Source organism: Numenius arquata, chromosome 12, assembly GCF_964106895.1.
Source record: "Numenius arquata chromosome 12, bNumArq3.hap1.1, whole genome shotgun sequence".
Taxonomy (NCBI): domain Eukaryota; kingdom Metazoa; phylum Chordata; class Aves; order Charadriiformes; family Scolopacidae; genus Numenius; species Numenius arquata.
The window spans coordinates 30,434,595-30,456,332 of NC_133587.1; the positions used below are offsets into that span (position 1 = coordinate 30,434,595).

General features: G+C 37.3%; 1 protein-coding gene across 10 annotated transcripts in view; it reads right to left on the minus strand.

Annotated features, from left to right (window-relative positions):
* PARD3 (par-3 family cell polarity regulator) overlaps positions 1–21,738 on the minus strand; it is a 458,715-nt gene that overhangs the window by 152,544 nt on the left and 284,433 nt on the right. For 3 of the 10 annotated variants that reach the window (XM_074156981.1, XM_074156980.1, XM_074156979.1), the window contains 4 exons: positions 17,364–17,514; positions 9,324–9,513; positions 3,744–3,805; positions 2,521–2,565 (listed from right to left, as the gene is read on the minus strand). In XM_074156981.1, the coding sequence (XP_074013082.1) occupies positions 2,521–2,565; positions 3,744–3,805; positions 9,324–9,513; positions 17,364–17,514 (448 nt within the window). Of the gene's footprint in view, positions 1–2,520; positions 2,566–3,653; positions 3,806–9,323; positions 9,514–14,456; positions 14,462–17,359; positions 17,515–21,738 lie in introns of all 10 variants that reach the window. The other 7 variants (XM_074156978.1, XM_074156972.1, XM_074156975.1 and 4 more) reach the window with 4 other exon arrangements.

Here is a 21,738-nt window from a genome sequence, read left to right on the forward strand (position 1 = left end):
AGGGTGTCAGAGGATATAGCATGTTTCCTTCGGTACTTCCTTCATTGACTACTTTTAAAGGCTACAAAGTAAATTTTTCATCAGCACTTTCTTTTAAATGATGATTTTGTTTCTTTCTGAAACATTACTTTTATTAACTCTCAGGTTAAACGCTACCAACCGCTTCTGTCAAAACCTTCCCTCTATTTGATTTAAGCAGCTTTGCAAAGGTACAAAGTCTACTTTCTAAACATTTTCTTAAAGGACATTAGCTGTGAGCCTATTTATTTACTAACATCTACTTCATTAGATTTGATAAATTCTTCTATTTCTAGTTCAATTCGTACAAAAAAAAATGTGTGACATTTTGACTGGGGAGGAGAGGGGAGGAATAGAGCAAGCAACTGCATCAAAAATAGTTTAGTTTTGGTTCCACTTAATCAAACATTTTATTTAGAAAGCATTGTGCAAAAATAAGCAAATAAACAATTTAAATAAATTTTCTGTGATTTTTTTTTTCTTTTTCATTTTCACAATGCGTATGTGGAAAAATAACCAGCTGGAACTATAGTATGCCTGGGACTCAATAAATGAGCCATGCTCAATTGCTACTGAATATACTTCTAACCTCTAGGATGAACTGTAAACACTGCAAGGATTAGGCACTTCAAGTGAACTATAGAAAGAAAAATAATTAAAAATCTATTATAGCAACTAGGACTGGTGAGTTCTACACTCTCCTTTTCAGCCAATACTATTAAGTACAACTTTGACTGTAGAGTTTGTTTTTATTTTTTCTAAAGTAAATATATGCTGAAGTTTTCTGGCTTCTAGAGTTCATTAAAACATAGTTCACCACACATTTGAAGCATTTTTTTTCTCAGAACCAGATGATTTTTAAGCCAAACTACAGTAAGTGGTTTGTTTAGCAACCACATCCATCTTCAGTAATGGGAGAAATCCAGTGTTCATATACAAAACCTGGTTAAAAGCACACTAGATAAATAAAATAAAAACACAATAAAAGGTGTTTTTCCTTTTTTTCCAGCCACTAAGCTTAGTGGCTGGAAGTGCATATTTTGGTGCACACAAAATATGTAACTGCTTAGTCCAGATGGTTACGGTCGTGCTCTTTCACCCAAATTATCCGACTTGTCTCTTTTTTGGAATTTAAACCAGGTGTTATACAGAGCGAAAAACTACACTCTGGTTAATACAACCCTCTATTAATATCACCAAAACCACTATGTACTTTTAAACCTAAGCATCATATTTTACTAAAACACACAGGTTTTACACCATTCTAATCACATCCCATTCAAATAGGCAGGCTAATAAGAAAATGAAAAATAATTTACAATAATTTTGAGTTTGATCTGTAACTCCTTTTTATGTGAATAATGCTCAGGGGTAGAAGTAGTTCCTAAGCACTGATTCTTACCACAACCATTAACACAATTCATACATTCACACTCTGATGGCTTTAATCCTTCAAAACATTCATACATCTTAATTTTGTGTACTCATTCTCAATTTGTAAAGCTGCAAGTCTGTGGCCATATTCTGCAACATTTTAAGAGCTAGAAGTTTTATCTGTTTAAATAAAAATTATAATTTTATCACTTGATTACTTACAGCTTTTCAGTATTCATACTCATGTTGTAAAGTGTGGTTAAACAGAGATGCGGTTGTGAATTATTAATTGTAAATTCTGCACGGAATGCCCTACTCCCCAAATCATGCTAAAATAAATAATATTTTCCGGTTAAAAAGGTGAATTGTTCCTAATTAAAGCTAAGTAATGTTATGGTGTCCTCTGGATCCATCCTAATTAAAATAGCATTCCAAAGGTCAAAAGCTATCTTATATTAATAAATCATAAAGGTTCATAATTGCAGCTGGTGCATTATTTTAACTACTAATAAAAAATATGCTTTGAAAGCTATTTCTCATTACCATTGTGTGAAATGTTACAACTGATGGTATGTGGAAAAGATTCTATTTACATATTCTTTTGTTCTGTTACAATGCTCGGGTTTGAGCTCCAAAGGCAAATCAACTTGTGCTAATAATCTTCAACTAACTCACAACACGTATCTGATGACCACTTAAGGCAAAGGTAGCAGTTTTCTAATTAAAATAATTATTTTCAAGCGCTGTGTTAGCACTGTAATTGCCAAACATTCGACTCTTCTACATCATCTCTGTACATTAGAGGTTGAAGCTAGGAGGAGATTTTCCAAGATTTTTTTTAAAGGACAAAAAAATCCAAACAACTGTGAATATTTATGAGTTCAAAGTGTAGAAACAGGTGTCTACCCACAGTCACAGGTATGACCTGCTTGAATATCCTACCCTAGATACTTCTCTCCATAGAGGATTTTCTTTTTCTGTACGACTTGATTATTCACAACAATAGAAAGCAGCCATGCAAGTACTGGAATATTCATGTTTTCATGCAATTTGACTGGCAGTTCTGTAATTGTGGTAAGCTGCTTTGACCAAGGTTTCTATAGCAACAGCCTTACTGTCAATTCTTACCTGTTTTCTGGTCATCCATTGTACTGAGCTTAGTCTCGTCAGCTACTGTTAAAAGGTAAATGTATAACGGTTAGCCCAGTTAGTGCCCATGCCCCACATGCATCCAACATTCCTTCTGTTTCGCATATTGTTTTTCAAGTTAGGGGACCTTAGCAATGTCATACTTCATGCAAATAAACTGCAACAGTAAGCAAACATTCTGGGTAGAAATGGCAGCAAACTAGTAACCTTCATGCAATGTCAGTCATGTTCACATCACAGGCAGGTACAATATGTTATTTACACGTTAGCACATCACGACTAGTCAAGACAAGTCAATACCACCAACCTCTGTCCCCTGAGGAAACTGGTGAATCAGGGATTGTAGTTAAGATTCACAATTATTATAAAGAAGCAAATTGTATTATATTTTATTATTCTGGATAGGGAATTTTGTGTGTTTAAACAACCAAAACTTACTGTTTAAGGTTACTAGATTCTGCACTTCAGAATCTAAATTCAATGGCAGAAAAATAGATGGGCTTGTTAGGAATTACTTATTCTCAGTTGTTTTACCAGTTAGAATTATTATAGTAGAATGTCTGTCTTAGCTGCTACTACTTTATACGGCTTCTGATATAAATATTAAAACTTGGGTCTCAACCAGATGTCAGACTAGCCCCATTTTCTGATTCTGAATGAACTCTTCAAAAAAATACTTGCATCTTTAATATCTTAATCAAAATCCATCTACAAAATGAGAGACTACAAAGGATCTTTATGGCTAATTGCATTATAATCATGAACTGAGAATAATCCTGTCTACCCAGAACCACAGTGTGGTATAGTTTTATGCAGTTATTCTATGCGGATTGGTAAATGCACTTTTCACCTCTGTTTTAATAAGTACCTTTTATGTTTATGTATAATTATATATCCAGAGGGCTACAATATTTAAATGTATGGACATTTACAAGTGGTACAAACAATACACAGGCCACTTGGCCATTCCCATTAAGAATACTTTACTTCCCACCAGCAGACATTACGTGCAGTACTACTGCACATAAACGATGTGTTTGGAATTACAAAATCTATATACTTACAACATGAAAATCAGGTTCAAATAAAATAATTGAAAAAATATCACTCACTACCTAGATCCATGCTTTTGGATTTTCGTGTTTTAACAAACTCCAACTGACTGGCATCTGAAAATTGCTTTGTACGCTTTTCTGACATGCTCTGGCGTCCAAAACCCTCTCGCTGGAAGGCAAGCACTGGATCAACATCTGGGCTAAGAGTGCTGTAGGAAGGGAAGAAAATCATGCGAACATTTATCAAGATCACGCAACCTTTCACTCTGCAGAGAAAAGCATTTATTTAGCACGTGACTTCTACCAGCAATAAAGTACACATTTTAAAATAAACCACTGCAAGTAGTCAGTTACACACACAATGGATTTGTTTTACTGCATTGAGCAATTCCAGTTAAAAAGTATCAAGAATTTCACTTATGAATTTTAATGAAAGAATATATTTGGTGTACTATACATATACTATCAGAATGCACAGCCCCAACACAGCAATAACTTCAGGGAGAATAAAACAGTTCTGTTTTCTTCATAAGAAACAAATATATTCTGTTAATAGCAAATCATCAGATTTTTCTTCATCCCAAAATGTTTTTAATAAAGCATAAATAGAGTCTGTCCTGTCTGAAGCCCACACACCTTTAAAAAACTTTAAAGACCTTACATCAAAATTTCTTTCCACTTATGAAACGGCTTGCAAATTTTTCACAGTGTCTCCTGGTTTTAACCTGGCTATGTCAGACAAACTCATTACTCATTTTTACTCATTACTTCCCTACAGAGCAAGTATTTGCCACAGTGGTTCCACCACTAAATGGGAACCGGGGGGCTCGGTTTCGGTATCTTCTGTGGGTTTCTCGCATGACCTCGCCTGAGAGTCAGGTCTTCAGTGAGCTGTGAGCGCCGTTTCACCACGCTTCAGCAGAAGGATGCTGAAGACAGATTTATTCACATTGGTCAAATGTTGGTAGAATCATGACTGCAGGAATGTGGGCAAAATTTGGTGTGCAAGCTAAACTCTAGGCTTGCAATGTGTCACAATGGCCACAATGCATGTTAAAAACAATTATAAAACAACCAAAAAATCGCAAGATCGCTTACTGCTAATAAACAGTATGAAAGGAAATTTGCACAAAGATATTCCTACTCCTGGCAAAGGGAGAGCATTAAAAAGAGCCAGAAGGCAAAGAATTTAGATTTCCACTTCAGCAGGCAAAAAAAAGAAGTCAAAAGTACAAAATACTGAAAAACCTATTATTTTGCACCATTGTTATCTACCCAATAGGAAAAAGATCCCTCAAAACCCCCCCTTTGATTGTTATTGTACTTCAAGATAAAAAAGCTAAATATTTTGTCTGAGATCTCCAAAGAGACTAAATGCCATTCAAAATATTGTATACATACATGCTACTGTTCAGTAACATGTTTCAAAAGAATTATTTTCTATTTTAAGGGGTAGGTATAATACACATCTCATACATAGTGAGAAACAGGCAAGTAGTGAATTTCTGCAGAAACAAACTTATACTTTTAAATTATGTAAGGTGAACATGTTTATGTATGCCATGTACTATAATTTACAGAAGCATCTTTGATCGAGAAACACCTGAGTATTAGGCACAATAGTGAAAAGAGGTAAGGAAATCAAGTACAATAAAGGATGAAAATCTCTGTCCACACTACCAGGTAGCCTAGAAGAAATTCAGTCTAGTAGTGGCAGATTTACAAATAAGAAGATATGTGCACGTGACAAGCATATAGTACTTAAGTGAGAGCAGGATCAGAGCTTCTATGAATAAAGTCAATGTCAAGTGCCTTTTGGCTTTAATGTTTCTGGCTGAGGCTCATAAAGTTTTACATTTAATTACTCAACTATTTCAGAGATGTCTGCACAATTCGGCAACTTTTTGAAGCATATGCTTAAAAGCTCTGATGAATCAGAGCCTGAACTCAAAAATAACTGTTTAGTCCTCACATTCACTCCCACAAAATAGGGAAAAAAAATTATCTCCACATGATAGAAAGATAAAACAGACAAGGTCAATATACACTTCTAGCATTTACAGCTGTAAATTTACAGCATGTAGCTGAATAAGAACCACGTAAGTCTGAAAACGTCCTCCGAGTGACTCAACTGAACTTACAGGGTTTCAACGCCTTTCATAATCAGATCATAAATGACTTTCCCAAGGCCACACAGGAGTTTCTGGCTCACTGCTAGTCAGCCCTGCCTCTACAGGCCAGAAAAATGTGGTTTTACTAAGTGAGAATTTTCTCTCGCAACATCTGTTAACACAGCTAATGTTAGTTAAAGATGACCGGCTTCATCTTGCCGAACAAAATGTATCCTGTGACACTTTCTTCAAAAAGGGTGAATTTCTAAAACTATTTGTTTTGGCTATATGCTCCTTTTTTCATCTGAGCTTGCTTTGATTTGCATATATAAATCTTTCAATAAAGCTGAATATCATTTTCATGTAAATACAGTGTGCACATATATATTAAACTTGAATTCCTAAGAACAGACTAAAACTCCAAGTTAAGTAAAACCTGATAAAGGGCACCACAGGTCCCGGAGAGAGCAGTGGGGTCTGGACATGGCGTCAGCAACTGGGAATTCTGGAGATCGGATCCCAGCGTTTCCACTGATACTGCCTTTAGGGGCTTTCTCTCTGCTTCCCTTATCTGCCCTTATCACACCTACCTTCCACACACACCGATTAGGAGGATTATTACCCCATGTTTGCATAGTGTCCTGCATACTAAAGGCGCTACTTCGCACCAAAAATTACTTGCTCTCTGACATCATGACATCTCATACCTTTCTACAGTACAAATATCTGATCCCTATAAAGAGTGATCAATTTTCATGTCCTGGTTTATTTATATTAATGTCACATGTGTGTTTTAGTAATTAAGGAAGGTGCAGATCACAGGAGTTTGAATACATGCAAATTGCCTAAAAGTATTCAAAAGCACCCATGAAGATCCATAACTGGAAAAGCCAGTGAGCACATAGGAGGAACTAATGCCCCTAAAAATGCCTCATTTTAATATTTTCCAACTACACTAATAAAAGACAGAAGGTGAATTTAGTGCAAGTCATTAAGCAATGCCAAATGCAATTTACTATATTCTAGCATACTTAACAAATAAGATTTCTGGAATGACAGCTGATCCTTAAAAGAATGTAACCGTCTTCTGACCCTCAATGTTATTAAAATTCCACTTATTAATCCTGTCTTATTGCCCCTTTGTTTTCATAACATTTTCATCAAGGATTAGGGAGATATTGTGAGGCTGGAAAAGCTTACATTTTCTTCTGTGATTCAGAACAGCTGCCATTCTTGTTTGGATAACCCTTCATCCATATTCTTAGTTTTACCCTTTGTGCCTTCCAGCCAAATCATACAATGCACCTTCGTTTTACAAGTCTTCCTTCATCCATTAGCAGCAGGAAATTAATGCAACAATCTAATTCTACTGCTATTTACTTTTTTACAAATAGAATACATTATCTAAGAAAGCGCTGCACTGATCTACTCTTTTAAGTGCAATTGTATCTGAAGACCTTTACATTTTCTCATAAAGACACACGTTTAAAGGTTTGGAGCGTGATCAATTCCACAATATCTAATCCCTATTTTCTTTACTGTTACTTTCATTTTCAAAGAAGTATATGAATAGCAAGATAAGTTGCAGAAGTAAATGTAAAAGCATCTGCAGGTTTCAATGGGCTCTTACTTTATACTGTAGGTTTTTGCTCATATTCGGCTAAAAAAATTCCCTCAGCAATAAGCTATTATGTGCAGCCTTGAGTACTATTCTATTTAAACGTCTCAGATTCTCAGCTTTAAAAGCTTTTACAAAAGATAGATGGACTTTTTAAGGGCCCAAATTACAGGTATGACTTGTCCAAGAGAAGAGCTGCAACATTTTAAAAAATGCAAATGAGGATCATAAAAATTACCTTTTTATACAATTATTAAAACAGTGCTTAAAATACGGAACTCAATTCCTGGACATAAGGTGAAATAAACTAATACAAAGCAAAGAAGAAGCTGACAGGTGCATATCAGCTGGCAGGTGCTATTGCTGTTTTATTAAGATATTGCTGACACATTCATAACAGGCTCAAGAGACAAGAAAAATAAGAAAATTCATATACTTCACACTATTTGTGGTAATTATCTAGCTTCAAGAAGTGGCAGTGTACAGGGGTGGGCTTTTATTTTGCTATTACTATAGATAATTACAGGACTTGTAAATTAAATCTTAGATCTGTATTAATTGTACTAACTAAGCAATAAACAGTATTTCTTTGCCAGGAACCTAAGCAAGTGAATAACGGAGCTCAAAGCATTTATCATTAAGACTTGTATATTAAAATGTATAAAAGTAACTAGTCAACCTAAGATCCACAGAAATTATTTTTACTATAGATTAAACATATAAACTAAAGTTGCTTTCCACATTTTTAAATGTGGAACTATTACAGTACATTGCCTTTGCATGATAGTTACAAATCATTTAATCACAGAATCATAGAATGTTTTGTTTGGAAGAGACCTTTAAGATCATCCAGTCCAACCATAAACCTGACACTGCCAAGGTATCACTAAACCATGTCCCTCAGCACCATGACTATCTGTCTTTTAAAAACCTCCAGGGACAGTGACTCCACCACTTCCCTGGGCAGCCTGTTCCAATGTTTGACAACCCTTTTGGTGAAGAAATTTTTCCTTATATCCAATCTAAACATCCCCTTGTGCAACTTGAGGCCATTTCCTCTCGTCCTTATTGCCTGTTACTTGGGAGAAGAGACTGACCCCTATCTCGCTACAACCTCCTTTGAGGTAGTTGTAGAGAATGATAAGGTCTCCCCTCAGCCTCCTTCTCTCCAGGCTGAACAACCCCAGTTCCCTCAGCCTCTCTTCATAAGACTTGTTCTCCAGACCTTCACCAGCTTCCTTACCCTTCTCTGGACATGCTCCAGCACCTCAACGTCTGTCTGGTAGTGAGGGGCCCAAAACTGAACACAATGTTCGAGGTGCAGCCTCACCAGTGCTGAGTACAGGGGGACGATCACTTCCCTGGTCCTGGGTATTTCTTCATGCATAATAAAGAAATCTTAACTAGTTGTTGTTGTGCAAGTATTAACACTAGGGCAAAACAAAGAGCTGCCTTGACCTCTAAGCAGATTTTAAAATTACTGTATAGGAAAATAAAGAAAGTATACAGAAGTATCGAACAGCTCCTAGATATATACTGGAATATAAAAATAAAATCTTTGGTTTATAGACTTAGAAATATTTACAGTGATCTTTTTAAATTAAAATTTCCAATTGGAATTATTCTTGCATCCTTCATAAAATCAAGTCTTTAAATTTTGTGAAGTTTTTTTTACAAAAGCTAGCTCAGTTGGAAACTAAATTAACATTAAATCATCAAGTTAACACAGCTATATACTGATTTGGTCTTAATAACAATTAGTAACATTTCCACAAATGTGCTTTGACAGAGACCAAAACAGCAACAAGAAGTAGAAAGTCTAACAAATTATCCATACAGACGTCTTTCCTGAAACAGGGACAATTAGCAGTTTGAAAATAGTGAAACCTAAATGTGATTTTTTAAAAAAAGATTAATATTAGCAGTAGCCAAAAATTAAACTAAAAAGATGTAACTGCAGTCATCTCTTTTTTTTCTTCCACTAAATCACGCTCTTACCAGTCTGTTGACTCATTAATTGCAGCTTTAGCCCATCCACCAGCATCAACAGTGCCAAACCCAACATCATCATGGGAACTGGATGACGACTGGTCAGAGAGATGAGGAGGGAGTACCGACAGCCGATCATCTTCAATAATGACAGTGTCATCTTGGGGCATGTTCACTGTTGGAGACAGCTGATATTTACCTGAACAATAAAAAGGGTAAAAAAACCCAAAACTAAGTAATGGCAGGGAGTGCCTTGAATAATATACAATCACAGCTGATAAAAAGTCATGTCAAACTGCAATGCTACTGAGAAGAGTGACACAACGCAGATAATAAAATTAACTATGTCTCACTTTATATGCATCTTCCTATACAGAGGTCTGAAAAGTAATACACACCAGTTGTTTCTGGGGCCTACTACAAGAAGATCACAGAATCACAGACAGGTTGAGGTTGGAAGGATCTCTTGTCTGGTTCAAGGGCCCCAACTCAAGCAGGGACACCTGAGCCAGCTGTCCAGGACCCTGACCAAATGGATTTTGAATATTTCTACTCCACCACCTCCCTGGACAGTATGTGCCAGTGTTCCGTCACCCTCACAGTGAAGAAGTGTTTCTGATGCTCGGAGGGAACCTCCTGTGTTTCAGTTTGTGCCCGTTGTCTCAGGTCCTGTCACTGGGCACCAGAAAACAGCATCTTCTCTTGCATCAAATTGTTTGGTAGAAATGAAAAGAGTTCGACAGAGACTAACAGAGCTCACCACTTGTCTTGATCAGTCTTGGCCTCATGAAATTTGAAACTTGTTTGACTGCTACTGGGAACTTGGAACCCTCAAATGATGCCTCCACAAAGGTAAGAATTGTGAATGGTGATGAGAACTCATGGATAAAACCAAAAAATTCCAAATTTTCATTCTCTCCTTTAAAAAATAATCCAGAGGCGCACATGCAAAATTTGGGAAAAATTACCTGCTTCTATTACCACCAAATTCAAATAAGTTTTAACACTCTTGTTTAAATGCTTAAACTAGAGCCATCACATACATGAAAGAGACATATTTAAGACTCAACATTATTCTTTGTTCAGTAGCATACCTCATTGGGTTAATTTGTGAGAGTAGCAGTTAAAAAATGGTATTTGGAGGATTTTTACAAACTAGTAAAATGCCATTTCTAAGTAAAAACCAGTTTTAAAGTGCATATAAATATTATAAACCCAGTACCACTGCTGCTTTTATAGGGATAAACATATACACATAATTATATTTTCCAGTAATCATTTCAATGTATAAGATTGCATAACAATTTTCAAACTGCTGTATAAAAACCAGAAGCAACTTTTAAACCTATAGAAAGCTTTATGCCACCAAAACAGACTAAAAAAGCTAAAAAGAACATCAGAAGGAATATTTTCATTGCAATGCTTTTTACACAACTATGGTTTAAACTGAATAAATATGTTTTTCAGGATACATGCATGAGATACAGAGCTGGGAGATGAAGGCCATATAATATTATTTGGATGACAGTAGATATATAGAACGATCACCATTTAAAATTTTAACTTGGAAGAAACAGAGGTTATTTCAGTATCTAGAAACACTAAGCTAAAACTTGTTCTAAGGAAAATAAAAGATTTGCAAATCTGGATGAAAATTGTTTAGTTATCTGAGCCAAAGGCTAATTATTAAGTGTGATTCTTCCATATTAGCGACATATGATTTTTTGTGTGATATAATATCGTTAAAAGTACTTTTTCTCCCATATATTGATGCTTGACTTAAAAAGATCTATCATTTAAAATGTTTGGTCCTAACTCTCACTACACGCAACATTATTTCTAATGAATGATCATGACATTACATGACTCTTATTCCTGGAAATGTATTATTTTACTAAAACAATTAGTAAAATTGTCCCATCTTGTGAGAAGAAAAGCACTAGCTTAATCAACTGTTAATCTAAACTGTAAATTATTCTAAAACAAGAATGCACTGCAGTAATAATATACAGCAAAACTTATATTTTCATAACATGAACTGCTTCTATGGACATATCAAATATTTTCACACTTTATTTTTCCTATAAATATGGAAAAACTGTGTAGAATTAGGGGAAATAATTTTTTCCTCTTTTCTGGAAAGGTTTCAGTTACCATCACTATCTTTGCATGCAATTATCAAAAAACAAAGAAACAAATAAAACCTTATGCATTAAGAGCTAGCTAAAATCACCGCTGTGCAAGATAATACATTTTGTATAGGTTTCCAAAGGGGGGAAAACTGACTTCTAGAGAGATCATTGAAGAAGGCTGAAGAAGTGGCTGAAAGTAAAAGGTACTGCACAGTGAACATCTCATCACTGTCAAACTGAAATGAATGTGTTCAGTTTGCATAACAGCTGATTCTTTGCCCAGCAATAGCTTCTTTGATGGACAGGCTAATGTTTAGCCTGGTAATGTACTTCTTTCCAAACATAATGCCTACAAGACTGTTAACTCTGCAGTTAATAACATCTCCAAAGAATTGATTGTGAAAAGGTATAACCTTATGGCATTCGGCAGATTGAACTTCCCATTTGAGAGGCTACAGTAATTCAGTAACATTTTTAACTTTTCACTACCCTTCTTTATATCTGACAAGGGTGAAGACTGACATTTTAATAGTTGCTTTGGAATTAAGGAGAAAGCCCATCTGACATGTCTACTCTTTTCACTGCAGATGAAGCTAAAAACAGGTGAAAGGCTTCACCTCCAGCAGATGGTTAGACAGACCTCAGCAACAGACTCAATACGTCCTTTGTAGAGAGCTCAGCTGAAGTGGACAGAAAATACCCTTGGAGAAAGCAACCCTGGAAGTGTTGTGAGAAACATTAGAAGGAAACATCAAAGGAACTTCAAACCTACTAATCATCAGTGTATTTGACTGATCTACAAATCTAAGATGTTGCTCGAGCTGTTTACAAACCTCTCCAAGAAAATAATTTTCCCTTGGGCTAGAAAAGTGCTATAAAATCTAGACTCTGAATACACTTCAAGTCCAGTTTTGCATACATTAATTCAACTTCAGCAAGGTAACCTGTAATAATATGTAGCATTTTGCACCGTGTAATAAGGAAGGGAAAACATTCTCCCTTTCAAGTGTGTCTCATCTCAGGACAATGAGGCTCAAATTTCTTGAACAAGTTACCAATCTACACAAGCGTAGCCTGAGGACCATACCAAACTATGGGGTAAGAAGGGTTCCCATCTGCCTGTGCAGCAAAAGAAGTCTCAGAGCTCCAGTACCAAATAGCTGGTCTCCAGGTCTATGAGGACTTTCAGATTAGAAGGAAAAATATGCCAAACAGCAACACTTCAAACCTCTAATAGACCAGAAAATAGTTCAGACCTGAATTAGACCACCAAGAAAAGGTGCTCCAAAAAAACCCTGAGCATACATAGTACATAAAAAGTGAACAACAGGCTTATTCATTAAGAACCCAACTACTCCAGGGCCTTTTAAATCTTGAAAATCCCTGAAGTTTGGTTAATCTGGTTGCTACAATAAGTTGGCTCCCATCCTACACTGCATTGTCACGCTATTGTATCTGGCTTGGTTCTTGTGCTTTTGCTATTGCTTTCTCTTTAAAGGAAGGTCTAAGAAATCTGTTGAACACCCTTACAATATGTTCAAAACCAAGTATTTTTTTGTGAGTGACTCTCGTGAGCATTTTGTTATTGTGGGATTCAGACCAATGGTACACTTCAAGACTCTTCCACAAGCAGAGGGCCATTCTTGCTCTGACATGGCAAGTGATTCCTAACCTGCCTGACCAAGAAATCAGCAACAGCTACTCTGTGATGAATAATGAAGTATTAACCAAAGTAATAAACATGAGAAATAATAATAAAAGAAAATAGTGTTGATGATGATAATAATGGTGCTGAGATTTCCTATAGGAGGGGTACAGCGACTTGTGCAACGAGAAATTAAATAAATGAAGGTCTGGAGAAATTCTATTTTTCACTAACAGCATACTTGTCCCCAGCAATATACTGAGTTTTGGCAAAATTTCCCATAGATAGTCACATAATCTCATTTTGCAAGCTAAATAGAGGTGGGATTGGGAATACATGTGTGGGGAACATCTAAGGACAAAAATGTCTCCACTATATCCAGGATCTCAAGAGATCTCAAGAGAGTGCTCAGATCTGTCAAGACTATTGTAACAGACGACCACGTTCTGATGAGATTCCTGGCTGGGGAACTGCATTCTGCTTGTAAAGGGCTATTTTCATTTCACTGACACACACACGCTACATCTCCAGCTAATTTTTTTTCAGTAGTGCTTCCTCCTGATTCTATCCTTAAGATCACAATTATTTATGTAGAGAACAAAGTATTTCCTGTTGTGTAGGAACTATCAAATTTTATGAAGTTCTGGGGGATTGTTCAGGATGAAAAGCAGATTCAGTGCAAGCTATTGTTATTCAGTGTACCCCCTGATAAATAACTTCTGTTTAGTCACCGTTAGCAACAAAACCCACCGTGTTCATAAGCAAAATATCAGCAACTAGAGGAAAGAGATGAAAGAGGACTTTGTACTAAGCTGTTTGTTGAATCAGAATAATTTATATAGACTGCAGCTATATATTTGCGTATTGCAAAACTCAGGAGCGTAATGGATGATATACAAGAATGGTGTATCAGAAGAAGAGACTTGAATTTTTAATCATAGAGCCAAGCAAACCAGGGAAACACAGTGGTTATTTTGAAGTACTAATAACATGCAACCTGAAAATATTAAAAATAAATAAATAAATAAACAAAAGGGCTTATTATAACAATCTAAATTTTAGAAGAGAAGACCCAATTTGTATAAATAAAACAACGTCTTTTCAAAAACAAAAATATCATTCCCTGAATACAGAAAGTGGTATCTCCTCTCCATCAGAAACTTTCAGTGAAATATCAAGTGAAAAAGCAGAACGAAATCTATAATAGCAATAATCATCTAGAAAAGTAGATCAACATAAGAATCGTCAGAAACATTAAAAGACTCATGTAGCCTTTTTGCAGTAAGCAAACATTATTTTACATAATTTAAATCATGTTCTAAAATTGGTATTTTATTCCCACTCTCACAGCAAGGCTCTGAAAACCAGTTCTTGCTGTCAATTATGGATTGAGAGAGTAGGAAAATTGTCTTAAATACCTTCCCTGAAAATTACATTAGATGTATTTAAAAGAAACAAAACTCTCTTAAAAGTTTTGTTCCAACTTTAACCAATGACTGAAAAGAGCAGGCATTTTCCAGACCTTGAGATAGACTTTTGAATAGTCTAACTTAGGAAGAAAACTCAAAATCCATCAATTTTATCCAACAGCAAAAGAAGCAGAAAGACCTACTCCTTCGCGCATAAAATCAGACTGTGACCTCCTCACCACAAGGTACCGAGCCCTAAAAGTTTACATAGTTAAATCCATTGAAGGGTAAATAAAAAGACATCAGGTGATTCAGAAAGCCTGTAAGTCAGAGGGCTTCTCAAAATGGGGAGAGCACTGGAGGGAAATCAGCACCACATAAAGCACTCCCTTTGGCTTCCTTTCACGGTCAGGACCAGCATGGGGAGGGACAGACCTCCAGTCCTTCTCAGCCAGATTGCTTTCAGGACTAATCCTCGCTTTTATGCCAATTTTCAAGAAAAGAGGAAAACTCTGGAAGAGTCATATAACACCACATATACATTCTCAAGAAAATAAAAGAAGTTCTGGTTTTTTTCTCATTATCAATGCTAATAGGACAGGAATTCCACTGCATAACAAATGATGGAGTCTTACAAACAATAGCTACTCTGAAAAAAGCAACTGTACATATCTCTCCCAACAGGTAATAATACATCTCTGTTGTATGGCACTGCAAGAAAACAGGCATGCAATAATATCACAAAATACTATAAACACTGCAGTTTTAACTTAGTGATACTGATTATATCAGAAAAATTAGCATATTAGAAAATGCACTGCTACCTAAAAACTGAGTTTAAACATGACAGCTCTGTGAAGCTGCTGTGATTGCTGAAGGGAATGATTCAGTCCTGGCAAGACCAGTTTTCACTTACGCTGGACTAGATCACATTTACTATTTACATAGACATTTACTATGAGGTTCAGGCACAATTTGGTTTTCTGTGTGCTTCCAACTAAAGCATCAATGGATTTAAGTCACAGCCAACCAATTTTCTACATAGTTCCTGGCTTCTGAAAACAATACAGAAAAACGATGATTCAGAGGAAATCAAAACACCAACTTCAAGTTATAAAACACTTACAAAATGCAGGATGGATTTTTTTCCCCATGGCTACATATCCAAAAGCACTGGATTCTAAGAGCTTTGGAAAGATTATTTTTTTTTGTTGTTGAAACATCAGTTACTGGCTACTGCTTAAGGAATGATACCAAACTGATGAACCACTAGTTCGATTTGTCATGGCAAGTCCCGTGTTCCTTTGATGTGGAAGTAAACTGTGCTGCTGACACACGCACACAGACTCTCTCAGGGTTTCTTCTCCCATCACTGGACAAGGTGTTTAAGCGATAACTCGTTAATGCTTATATGAGCTCTATGTGTAAATCCTCTGCAACACTGATGGAAAAAGCAGAAGGTAGTGCTTTGCAAATGTTTTATCTAAAGCCTTGACACCACAGGAACTAGTCCCTTCTATAGGAGAGTAGTGCTAAACACTTCAAATTATTTTATCACTCCTTAGATTTGTCAACAAATATTTTTTTAAATTGTTCTCTTTAACAACATATGACTTTGGGTGAAAAGATTTCATGCTTCCTTGATTCTCAGGAATACAACTTCTCTTCCGAGCTGCACAAAATGTAATGCAATAGAAGAGAATATGATTTGTTTCTGACTGTTGTTTCCGGAATGCACAAAAAAGAGACAAAAGACTTAACTGATAAAATATCTTAAAGAGCAAATTTCTTGATTTTCAGAGAGTTTATTAACAGTGTCATTCTACTACTGCAAAGAAAAAGCAACCTGAAAAATACAAAGGTTTTTTAAAAAAACAAACAACCCCAAAACAGAGTGAAATACATACACAAACTGTTGTCTGGAAAAAAGCCTTTCATTTTTTAAGTCTGAAAACTAATCTCAAGGAATTAAAGAATTAAGTTCAGCCTTGCTTCATATCAAGTTCATAGCAGCATCTTTTAATATATTCTCTGTGTGTCAAGCACACTAAAAAAACCTCCCAGATTTAATGGCCACATCTTATGTTTAAAACTTGCAACTCGAGTGAGCAATTGTCGCATCTTCTGTCAGGTGCTATTTTCATCAAGCTGCTTTTTGTGTTTAAATTTGAAAATCCTTTCAAAATAATCCCACTTTACTCAGTAAATCCAACCATTCTTGTGGCAAGGCAAGTCTTTATTACCTAACTCTCTACATTGGAAGCTGAATTGCTGCAGAGCAGCCACTAATAACCTCATTATCCACTGGGGCCATGCAGATGGTATGGCACAGAATCTACACAAGGGATGCTTAAAATTACCTACAAGGTTTTAAAATTGGTGTCCTGAAAAGCAAAAATTCAAACAAATTAATGAAATGCCCTAATAAGCATAAATGGATGTTAGTTTGCCTTATTTATTTTTGTACTTTTGTATGACTGAAACAGAGGAGAAGTAATGCTGAAATTTATTATAAATTTCCATGAGTCACTGACTTTCATGCGAATGAAGACTCAACATGGAGACTAAACCAACCAATAATTTATTGTCCCGGATTAGACACTAAAAAACCATGTTAAATGCTCCTGTTATTTGTTCTATTACCTACCATGGGATAGAAAATTCACTTTATAATTCCATTTTTTTTACTTTCTTTCTCACTTTAACTATCCAGAAGGCTTGCATGGAACGATTTTAAGGCATGTTTTAAGTTGGTCAATGCAACCTCCGTGTTCCCTGATTCCCACATAACACATTAATCGCCCTTCGATGAATCACAGAGAGGAATCAAAACACGCCCCGACCAGCAGAGCTGGTGACTCACCCATTATCCTACTCAGCGCCGCGCTCCTCGTGGGCGACTCGCTGAGACCCTCGATCCCGCCGTAGAGGGAGTGGGAAATCCTCCGTTCCCGCTCATCCAACAGAGTCTCGATGGGCAGCTCTGGCCCAGAGGGGCTCCCAGGTGACTCCAACTGCACAGAGAGAGAAAAATTAGCGCTCAGGGTCGATTTAGCAGCATGGGGGAACTGTAACAACTTGCTTAAGGCCTAGACCTGTCTGGGCACCAAATGAGCTAGAACTTCTCACCCTGGACAAATATAATTTGCAATGACAGCTCTGCTTAATGACCAACTTTCAAAGCCACTTTACACTGCACCTCCCATGGTGCCCTGTCAAATTTCAAATCCTTCAGCAGAAAATTGGTGAAAAAAACCATTCTTTGTTAGACAATTTCTTTAACAGGCAGTTTTAGCTTTTTTCAATATTATCGGGCAGACAGCTGGGCCATCGTTCCCACACTGACAGCCTGTCAGAACAAGGCTCCTGTCAGGAGCGCGGAGCAGGAACTCCATTTGGAATTGGGCTGCTGGCGCTTTTTGAAGTGGTGCCATTTGCTTTCAAATGTAATCATCATGGAAACCCCCAGGAAACCCCACCACACCTATTAGTAACCAATACGCAAACACTCAAAGGTTTTGTTGTTAGGAGGGAAAGAAAAAAAAAAAGTCACACCTCACAGTTACTTTTATTTTTAATTTTTTTTATATTTATGATGAGTTCTTTGCTCTGCCTTTCCTGGCTGCAGGGTACAGGGATCTCATGTGCTTCACTCAGTCTGGAAGTGGCCTTGATCCCTGGCACTGTTGCAGCATCCAGGTAGAGCCACAAAAGCCAGAGCTGGCAAGACCTGAGGTGTGTCATGTCCCCCCCCCGCCCTCGCCTCCACCCCAGCCCTCAGCCCCCCGGAGCTGCTGGGTTCCTGCCACCATGACTCCAGGCAGACCTCCCCGGGGCATTAAGACGCAGACAAAGTAGGTGGTGGAAGAAGGAATGGAGACGGGCTGCTCGGCCACATGCACAGGGGAGAAGACTACATGTACGGCTGCCTCTCCACCCCAGCTGCTCTCTGTCAGAAGGCTCCCCTGAGCAACTTCCCAGCTCAGCCTTTGCTTGCAGAAGCTGGTTATCTTGTTTTCCTGCGTACGCCTCTCAGATTTTTCAAAAAGAGAGGAAAAAGTTGAGTTTTCCTCAGTGAGCTCCAGAGAATCAGAGCTCAGTGGAAAGCAGTGCCTGTGCGAGGCAAAGCAAGTGACTTGATATTGTCTAGCTGGGTTTAGCCAGGCAAAGCAGCCCCTAGGAGCGAGGAGAACGAGCACCCGGGCACTCGCCAGTCAGCTCGGATGCCGAATGTGTCAGCACCCAGCCACTCACTGCGGAGATAAAGACTCCCCACACCATCACCCAGCCCTCGCACCATCCAGCCTTCCTGCCCCTAAGGCTCTTGGTTCACCTGAGCTCCAGCACCCTGCTGGTACTCAGTGATGCTACCAAAGGAGCTTCGCTGAGACCATTAAACCGGTTCATCTAAACATTGTGAACTGAATCCAGCGCTATTAAAAAATAAACAAATATTAAAAAATAGATGTGTTTTGCAGGGTAATCGTATGAACTCAGACATCAAAGCATTAGCTGTTTTCACCAACACGCCTCTTCATATTGAAGTGTATAGTTAAAACTTAAGAGCAATGTCTTACACAAATCCCACAGCACATATTTTATAAGTATTGAAATACAGCAGGGACCAGATACTGCAAGATACTGAGCACACTGCAAACTCTTTGAAGCCACTGGGAACGCTTATTCCAAGGACTGGAATAAGCACGAGAGGAGTAGTTCATAGTTTCAGGAATTACAATAGCAAGCAACATATTTGTTGGTAGTTTTTTCTTCTTTAAACAGCTGCCCATTATTAAGCACGCTATCCACAATCACCAGACGACTAAGAAATGTACGCTAAGAAAGACTTTTAAAAATCTGCTTCAAGGGCTACAGAGCACTCGGCTGCAGTCTCCACAGCAGAGGCTTTGAAGTCAGCCCGCTGGGCTAACGACTCCTGACACTGGGGCGCTGGCGTAACGCCCGGTACACGGAGGGGTGGGGGTCTGCAAAACACCGCATCACAAAGTCGAGGAGACCACAATCAGGAGGTCTCAGAGCCTGTAAAAATTATTATTTCTGTTCAAAGCCATCATCTGTTTAATATAAATGAGATATTTAATGAAGTTCCAAATTGTAGACTTATCTCTCCCAGTTTGATAAGCACTGGGGAGATTTACTGCATCGGAGGGTCAACACAATTACAATTGGAGGCACGTCAAGCTGCAGGAGAATAATAAACTTGCAGTGCAAGTGAATTAGACTCAATAAGGTTTAAATTGTGAAATGAGGATTTGTTTTATTAGTTTTTTTAAATTGCAGATTACAACTGACAGCTTTACTGAAAAGTAAATTAAACAATATTTGTAGCCTCTGTTATAAAGGAATCTAAGGCAAATTCAAAAAGAATAGAAATGTTAAATTGTGAAACACTGTAAGAAAAAAAAAGCACAGCAACATTAAACTGCTTGAGAGCTTAAACTTGCATGATAAAGGCATTAAATGATAAACTAACCTTTATTCCATTGCCTTTAAATAAGGTGTGAAAATATCGAAGTGCTTTGGGATTTATTCTCCCAGTGCTCTATTGATGACTTTATGTAACAAGTGTCCAGCTTTTAGTGAGCCATATCGCACAGTCCTTCTTTATGTGAAAACCCATCAACTTTCGAATTCATTTGTAGGAAGGTCTCAAGAGATTTTCAGAAAGATACTGACAAGAAAAAAGCTCTGAATCAGAGAAATATGTAGAAATTCACTCCTGGTAAAGTAGTAAAGTACAGGGTAAATAAAAGAGCACTGTGCTTAGATGGCTGTGTTTTGTAAAGAGAATCACGTATTTTATCATTTTATGGGGAAAACTTCTTTCAATTTCTAATTAGCATCTCAAAAGATAGCTTTAAACAAAGGCATTGACAGCCAACTACACAAATATTTTACAAAAGATACAATGCCGCTTAAAAATAGCAAAAATTATACAGGAATTACACAACTGGCTTTCAAAAAAAAATTTTCCTTACATTGTTAACAGAAAGTTTGTGTAAGAAAAAATACATTGAATTTGGAAACTGCGCTGTGGGGAAGACAAAGAGACCAAAGGTCCAAAGCAAGACTGCAGTTCAAATACAGACTTGTTCTTCCTGATGCATTGCTAATAAAGAGCTTAAATTACACATTCCATTTCCTTCTCTTAGCTGATATCAGTGCTACTCGGTATAATTTAATTTGATTAACTGATAAAGAGTAGGCAATATAAACAAAGATGTACAAATTCCTGCCCTTCATTAAAGGCCTGGCAAGAAAAGCAATCTAGGCAGCAACTGGCCCCTATACTTTGTATGAATAGCTACCCCTAGCAGAAGAATTTCTTGGTGGGATGGTTCCGAGTCACGGACTGGTTGATGTTGGACGGAACCACTGGAGATTATCTAGTCCAACCTCTTGCTCAAAGCAAGGTCAGCAAGCACAGGTTGTCCAGTGCCTTTCCCAGTTGGACTTTGAATAAGTCCGAGGAGAGAGGCTCCACAACCCTGTGGGCAACCTGTGCCAGTGGCTGACTACACTCTCAGAAGAAAATTTTTTTCTTGCATTTAAAGAAATTTCTTGTATTTCAGTTTGTGCCTCTTGCTTCTTGTCCTGGCACTAGGCAGAGCCCTGAGAAGAGTCTCGATCGGTCTTCTTTGTTCCCCCAGTCAGGTATTTATAGACCCTGGTAAGATCCCCCTGAGCCTTCTCTTCCCCAGGCTGAAAAGAGAGAGTTCTCTGGCTCCTAGCACTGATCTATAATAAATGATATATTCGTAAAAATGCAATAAAACCTCACATGCTACAGATTGCCTGTAGCTCCTTTTCTCTCCATTCTCTTAAAATAAAAATAGAAACAAGATATTTTTTTTTTTAAATAAGAAAGGTCTCTACCCTGGCCCTTTGTCATTCAGATAAGAACCAGCTGTTTGCTAAAGCACTGTCTGTACTAACTAGACCAGCTGCTGCTTATCTAGATGATAAAAGGACAACTAATGTGGTCCTTTTTACTTAAACACCATCATCCATCCTATCTGAAGTTATGCACATAAATATTAAAAAAGTTGATGCACAAGAACATTGCCAAAATATTCAAAGCATAAACAATCTTCTGTTTTTTTTTTTTTTTAAAGAAACAATAATCAGACTCCCTTTTTCCTTCAGAAAATTATCCAAATACTGGCATGCAAGCACTATGGATTTTAAAGAAGCCAGTATACAAATGTGCTATATAT